The sequence below is a fragment of the Sinocyclocheilus rhinocerous genome, unplaced genomic scaffold, assembly GCF_001515625.1.
Source record: "Sinocyclocheilus rhinocerous isolate Xijiao unplaced genomic scaffold, SAMN03320098_v1.1 scaffold67, whole genome shotgun sequence".
Lineage (NCBI taxonomy): Eukaryota > Metazoa > Chordata > Actinopteri > Cypriniformes > Cyprinidae > Sinocyclocheilus > Sinocyclocheilus rhinocerous.
In genome coordinates this window covers 294,507-302,281 of record NW_015664201.1, presented here as the reverse complement: position 1 = coordinate 302,281, position 7,775 = coordinate 294,507, and the positions used below count along the sequence as shown (strand labels likewise).

At 37.2% G+C, this 7,775-nt stretch overlaps 2 protein-coding genes across 3 annotated transcripts in view; both read left to right on the top strand.

The window, feature by feature from the left end:
- LOC107729927 (cell death activator CIDE-A-like) overlaps positions 1–3,097 on the top strand; it is a 6,692-nt gene extending 3,595 nt beyond the window's left edge. The window contains exons 3-5 of one of the 2 annotated variants that reach the window (XM_016540664.1): positions 1,268–1,423; positions 2,035–2,207; positions 2,704–3,097. In XM_016540664.1, coding sequence (XP_016396150.1) covers positions 1,268–1,423; positions 2,035–2,207; positions 2,704–2,812 — 438 coding nt within the window. In that variant the 3' untranslated portion in view covers positions 2,813–3,097. The remainder of the gene's footprint in view (positions 1–1,267; positions 1,424–2,034; positions 2,208–2,703) is intronic. The other variant, XM_016540665.1, reaches the window with a different exon arrangement.
- A 414-nt stretch (positions 3,098–3,511) lies between these two features.
- On the top strand, positions 3,512–7,775 carry LOC107729922 (tubulin beta-5 chain-like). Its single transcript, XM_016540660.1, has 4 exons — positions 3,512–3,949; positions 4,909–5,017; positions 5,357–5,467; positions 7,296–7,775. The coding sequence occupies exons 1-4, from the start codon at positions 3,893–3,895 to the stop codon at positions 7,661–7,663; spliced, it is 645 nt and encodes a 214-aa protein (XP_016396146.1). The 5' UTR covers positions 3,512–3,892; the 3' UTR covers positions 7,664–7,775.

Sequence of the window (7,775 nt, the reverse complement as noted above, 5' to 3'; positions counted from 1 at the left end):
CCATGGCGGCAGACTGCTCCGCCATGCTCGATGGCACCGCGGACTCACCACAGCGGCGAGGGATCTCCGGCAGCATGTCCCTCCTTCCTCCCGGGTTTCGGCACCAATGTAACAAAGTTCGTAGTCACGGGAAGAAGGAGGCGGGAACCGGCGAACATTTAAACAAAACTTTAATAAAATAAACACAAAATAGCGCGACAGCCCCTCGCGGACGACTGTCGCGCACAAACGAAACCAACACACAAAATAAAATCCCCTCTCTCGTCTCTCTCGTCCAACACTGTAGTCACTCCTCCTTTATCCTTCCGGAGCTCCTCCGTGAGACGTGAGTGGGTTAAAAGTTACGCCTTCTTTCTTTGCGTGAACATTTGGGCGGCGTTATGCAAATCTTCTCACATCGTGACGTAGACATGTGGGGGCGTGTTTAAATGAGGCGTTTTAGGAGGGCATGGACAAGTCTTAACTTTTATAAAGAATATCTCTTTGGATTTGAGACTTTAGTCTTTGTAACTTTACAGATCTTCTTTGTGCACCAAGAGCTTGTAACACTTCAAAGAGAAAGGAAAAATTTAAATCGCATCATATGACCCCTTTAATGTTATTAAAAGAATCCCTTATGCTCATCAAGGCTGTGAAATATTATTGAAATTTTAAATAAGTGTTTTCTATCACAATGTATTTTAAAATGTAATTTATTGATGATGATGATGATATTTATGATGGTAAAGCTGAATTTTCAGCATTTATTTCTAACAATTTGTTTGTGCAAAAGTTTGCAAAATGTAATGCAATTTAATGCAACCTTGGTAAATCAATCAATCGAACAATCAATCTTATTGACTCCAAACTTTGGAACAATAGTATGTTTAGGATTTTTTTATTATTATTATTTCAATTCCAAAAATAAAAAAAGTGCACTGAAAAGAAATTGTTCATAAATGTCACAAATAATTACAAAGAAATGGCAAGTAACTGAAGTAGATTAACTGAATTTTTTTTGTTAAACATAGTCCAATAATCTTTTAATCTTTTATGTACAACTTTGAAAAAATATTTTTTTTAGTGTATGCTTGCTGTGCAAAATAAGTGAGAATCAGATTTTCTGGAAGTCATGGAAAAACATCAGTCTGTCGATTGAGTTACATTCAGATCTTACTGGAGATTTCTATACTAATATACAAAATTAATCGTTTGCACCAATTGCAAGGCTTGGCACCTGAAGGTAAATACAAATACAAAAGTGGAGTCCTAATATTTCCCACTGCAGGTGGCCAGTTCTTTCTTGATAACGTGTCAGTTCCTCACGCTGGTGCTGGAGGATGATGGGACGGTGGTGGACTCCGAGTCTTTTTTTCAATCTCTGCCTACTAATACTCCATTCATGGTCCTGGAGAAAGGGGAAGCTTGGACCCCCAATAAACTGGTACGACAGTTATACATATATATATATAGAAATCTGCTATTGTTTAAGATACTTAAGAAGTGTCATTTTGTCTGTAAAAAAAATGTTTTTGGTAAGTAGAAAGTATACACTATATTTTAAAGTGCAAATCAGCATTATATTCAACAAGACAAAAATATTGTTGATTAAAAAAATAGTCACCTTTTAATTTGCAGCAAGGATTAATAAAATCATAAAAATGTAAAATTAAATGAATAGACAATTAAAATAAATAAATAAAAACTGAAGATTTTATTTATTTGCCTGCATATCATGTGACCATTAACCGACATCAGAGAACCACGAACATGCAAATGTGTTGTTAAATGATTAAAAATTCACTTAAAAATAGGGATAAACCCAGGAAAACAACCCAATTGCTGGGTTTATCCCTATTTTACCCAGCACTGGGTTGTATTTAACCCAGCATTTTTTAGAGTGTACTAGAGTTACTTTTGATGAAACAATCTTGTGTTTTTGCTCCACTAGGGTGCAGGCTTGAATTTACCCTGAACTCTCGTGACATTATCGCTCATTTCAATCAGCGATTTGTCTCACAGATATTTGTTCTGCCCTCAACGCACATTTGACAGGTTCTGCCAAGTTTCAGGCAGCCAAGAAGAAGCGGAATTGCCAAACTGAGCTTCGACCTGTACAGACTGAACCCAAAGGATTTTCTGGGCTGCCTCACCGTTAAAGCCACGCTCTATGAAATATACACACTCTCATATGACATCAAGTGCACCAGAGCCAAGTACTTTCTCAAGTAAGAGGTTCACGATAAAAAGTGGATTTCCTAATGCCAGGCTTCAATGATAATTTTAGAAATGCTTGTCTGGACAATCAAACACATACAGCTGAATCCAAAAGTATGACTACTAGTGAAAATGCTTCTTTCATCTATAATTTAATACAGATGTTTTCCCATTAACAGTGATGTTCTTCAAAGAGCAATCTGGGATTACTATGTTACAAAAATATTGTACACACTCAGAAAAAAGATACAATCTGTCACTGGGGCTAAAAGGTATATCTTTTTACCTTGTTTACCCTTAAATGGTAAATATATCAGTACCTTAAAGGTACATATTAGTACTTTAACACTACATATTAGTATCTAAAGTGTACGTATTAGCCTGCGTATTAGTACCCTCTAAAAAGGTACAGCCCCAGTGACAGCTTTATACCTTGTTTGTTACTGTACTAAAAGGTAAGTGACCGTTGAGATGTCGACCTAATATTACTCTTTTTTCCTTCTTCAGGTCTTTATTGCGGTGTTTCATGTACATGGCCAAACTGACGGGTCAGGTTCTCCTGTGCGGCTCCGCGTATGTGTTGCGGTATATTGGGGACGAGGAATCCTCGAGCTAAACTTCACGTCAGCTGGTGACAGATCAACATAGGGGGAAGAAATGAATACTGCACTCATGTTTAGTTTTTGCTTACATGCTTAGACAAATATCAATATATTTTTGTCCTTGGTAGCCTACATTATGTTTTATGTGGCAGAACTGCTTATTGCTAAAATGAAACGTTTGTAAATGTGTACTGTGAATTTAAAAAAAAAATAGTGCACTAAAGGTAAATACTTTGCATGTCATCTTTTATCAGGCTTGTGCTAATAAGATCTCCAGTTGAGTGACTGCATTTTTAAGACTTTTATCTGATTTACGTATCCATCAGAATGAAACTCCCAAAAGTCACAATTCTGAATCTTCTCTAGTGAGTTTCTAAAAAAAAAAAAATTTTAAAGGTGATAAACTTTTTGTCTCACAATTCTGAGAAGAAAATGTACAATTGTGAGATAAAAAAAAGTGTATCACCTTTTTTTGTAAAATGACCTTTTTAATTTTTTTAATCAGCGGTGGAAACAGGCTTCCATACAAAATAGTTAATACAGATCAGGTTTTTGATTTTGCCAGAGTTAGACATATAATTGTGTACCACACGTCTCAAATGTATTCTGGCTTCTCTGAGGACAATTTTATGTATCAAGTGTACAAGAAGACAATATAATAAAAAAGACAAAATTCAGTGCAAAATTGACAGGAGAGCGCGTCATCATGATTCAGTTAAAGTTGAGATAAAAATCAAGCTCTTATCTTAAAGACAGAAACTGCTCAGAGTGTTGGAAAGGAAAAATACAAGTAGCCTACCTAAGTATGAATGTCTAAAACAACACATTTAGGTTACACGGCTTACTCTGGAGAGCAGCAGAACGTACATTATTTATATCAGAATATATATTATTTTGCAAAGTAATGCAGAATCGGTTTCTAGAAGAGAGAAATGACAGCACACGTGTGATTGTGCAGCTGATATGTCATTCAAATCCCCACCAATCGTGGCAGAGGCAGTGAAAGCTGAAGATCGTGTGTCAGACTGAGCTCACCATCGGTCTGCAGCAGAGCCAGAGCTCATTCAGAGGAGCATCTTCACACACCTACAGCAATGAGGGAGATCGTGCACATTCAAGCCGGACAGTGCGGCAATCAGATCGGAACAAAGGTTAGTTCAATGTATTTTCTTTTCCTATCACACTATGTGTCGTTTTAAAACTTTACATTTTGCATTTACAAAAACTTTTTAGCGTACTGATGAATACAGCCCTTAAGCCTATATGTAGAGAGAGAAATTAAACTTTGGGGAATTTTTGGGGAAAAAAAGTACCTGAAGGCCCATAATGATTTTCAGTCATGCCAGTTCTCCAACGAACTTACTGAGTCTACAGTAAGAAACACATCGTTTTTAGTGAATGCGCGAAATATAAGCTATAGCTTGATTCTTTTTGTAGTTCGGTTCTTTACAGTGAATCCAAACGTATTGCGACCAGTGCGGTTCGATTCTCAAACAAATTACTCGTTTGATCCGGTTCTTTACACTGAATCAAAACGTACTGCGCGACCAGTGTGGTTCGACTCTCAAGAAAATGATTCATATGATCCGGCTCTTTTCAGTGAATCCAAACGCACTAAGCGCGCACTGTGTTTCGATTCTCAAGCAAATGATTCATACGATCCGGTTCTTTACAGTGAATCAAAACGTACATCGCGACCAGTGTGGGTTGATTCCCGATCGTTACTTTTTAGTAATTGAAAAACAGTCCTATTTCCGACTCTTACGATCCAGTTCTCCTTTGTGAATTAGTTTTTCTAAATGTTTCCTCTAGTGTAAAAAAAAAATCGTGATATTTAAGAGGACTCGAAACCAGAATCTATCAACGAATCCCATCGCTACAGTTGGTTATATCTAAATGTAGTTTGATCATACTTAGTGTCCTTAAATGTGAGCAACCCTTTAGTCATGACAAACAACAAACCGCTATATTTTAAGGGCACGTCGGCTGCATATGGGTGTGTCGAGATGCGTGCTGCTGAGCGCGAGTATGCGGAGAATCTGAACCCTCGCTTTATCTCACTATCTGAAATGATATCTAAACTAACGCAAAACCACTGTGACACATCTAGTTCTGGGAAGTCATCAGCGACGAGCACGGCATCGATGCAGCCGGCAACTATGTGGGTGACTCAGCGCTGCAGCTTGAGAGAATGAATGTATACTACAACGAGGCGTCCTGTAAGTATGCTGTGTGTGTCAGTATGAATCAGTGTTCTTGCCTCCCCCTCACAAACTCACAATGACCTTCAACTTATGAACGGTGCAGTCAGCTCAGAGGAATTTCCTGGGCTGCTCGGACTTCACCAGCATGTTTTATTAAACGATTTACATTAATTAAAAGAAATATGAATTCATTTATAAATTCTATGTTGATTATTTTATTATAAATATATTACATTTCTATAATTAATTTATAAATTATTTAATTCATGTGTCATCTGTTTTAGTGCTAAATTTCCAGAACATAGCTTTTACAGCAAACAAAAGCTTTTTTTGTGTGTATGTGTGTGTGTTTAGCTCACAAGTATGTTCCCAGAGCCATACTGGTGGACCTGGAGCCTGGAACTATGGACAGTGTTCGTTCTGGGGCATTTGGACAGCTGTTTCGACCAGACAACTTCATCTTTGGTACTGTGTCAACATGTCAAGCTGTAATTTTTTTCAGCTAGCTGACTTATTACTTGTAGGACCATTAGCTTCAAGCCAAAGAATGCATAAAAAACACATATACATTTTTTTGGTGTGCACGTTATGCTTTGCCCACTTTCCTAAAATCCTGTATGGTAGGGATTACGCGTTTTGACCTCGTTCCCTTCCCCATAGCGACCCCTAGAGGACGCAGTGTCTCGTTCCCTACTCAGGGAACCATGGTTACATAAGTAACCTGAGACGTTTTCTTTGAACACACTTTTATTCCTTCAAACAAAATTAGTATTAAATTAATTTAAATTAATCTTCTTTTGATCTATATTCATGATCACATAAGATGAGATTCATTAATGAGACTAATCAAATCTGGCTTATTCAATTTTTCTCTGTTATATTTTCTCTCTCCCAACACTTGTTTTGAATGTATATTTTGAAGTCAGATCCCATTTGAAGCTGATTTTATGCAAACATAATACTGACGGCACTACAGTTCATAGGTTATTTCTTTGTGTCTGTATAGACATCAACCTAATTTTCCACAGTGCTGCTTTTTGGAAAAACAGAAAATAGTTATACATAGTATGAAGAGTAATAACGAGTAAGATTTTAGTTTGAAAGAAACATCTACACATTTTTTATTGTTACTATTTTCCTATAATAGTAAATAATTTAAATTATGCATTACCACAAATGGCGTAGGTAATCACAGCGTGCTGATATACAGCCATATCGCATGGCTACGAGTGTGATATTGCGTTTATACAACAGTTCGATGGAACAAGTGTGTAAATGAATAAGAAACAACAACAGAGTGTCTTTAAAAACCCTCTTTTGTGCAGAACTACTTCCTTCCGCCACGGATTGAAATCTCAGTTTGTCAGTTTAACAGCTGAGCTCAAGCTTCCATTATTAATTCGAAAATGTTGATTAAACGTTCATGAGCGTTGAACGGCCGCTGACACCCTGGAGCTCACATCTCCAAAAACGTCGAGGCACGTTTTCAAGTAGATGTTATATTAACAAACCGCATATTTGAAGTCTAAACAACTACATTCTCGCCTAAAAAAACTCGAATATCGCACCGCTGGAAAAGGCTCTCAGCATTCGAGAACCAGAAAGAACTGCTGTACATATATAGTATACATAGGTATAGTTTTGTAGTTTTTAATTGTAGTTTATTCAAAAATTTTAATTTGTTATGTTGTTATGTTATGCTGCTCAAGAAACATTTCTTATTATTATCAATGCTTCATATTTTTGTGGAAGTACCATTCAGAAGTTTTTTTTAAAGAAATTAATACTTTTATTCATCATGGATGCAATACATTTGTATTTCCAATTAATGCTGTTCATTAAAAATATGAATGAGTAATTAATAAATTAATAATTGAGCACCAGTAATAACTGACAATAATTGAGATTCTTTCAAAAACATGAGAAAATCTTAATTATTCCAAGCTTTTTACTGGTCATGTAGATCATGAGGAACTATTAATTTAGTGTCCAAATATATAGCTGGCAGTGTAAATAAAACAGGCACAATGTTCTCTCATTAATATCACTTCCAAAACTAGTGTGGACAGCTTTTATTTTGAAATGAAGAAATGGATGACTATACATTTCATTTTTTAATGACATTCCACAGACATAATGCATCTTGAATGCATCCCAGGAATGAACATAAACGTCACATAGGCAATGATGAATGATGCACAATTGCTACACGGTTCCCAATAGCCAGTCACTGAAACGATTATATTTTGTTTTCATTGCAAACCAGTCTTCTCTTATTGCATTGCTTTTGCAGGACAGACAGGTGCAGGAAACAACTGGGCCAAGGGCCACTACACGGAAGGAGCCGAGCTGGTGGACTCAGACGTTAAAGTCGCGGTGTGCGACATCCCACCCAGGGGACTTAAGATGTCCTCCACTTTTATCGGCAACAGCACCGCCATCCAGGAGCTCTTCAAGCGCATTTCTGAGCAGTTTTCGGCAATGTTCAAACGCAAGGCCTTCCTGCATTGGTTCACCGGAGAGGGAATGGATGAGATGGAGTTCACCGAGGCCGAGAGCAATATGAATGACCTGGTGTCGGAGTATCAGCAGTACCAGGAGGCTACGGCCAACGATGGCGAAGAAGCATTTGAGGATGAAGAGGAAGAGGTGAACGAATGAACGACAGATGCAGTTTTGCAGTTTTTTGGTTGTTTTTTAAGCTGTGATTTTTACGTTTTGTATGTGGATGACTGAAGTCCTAGTAAACAAAGCGTGCTTGCAATAAATGCTT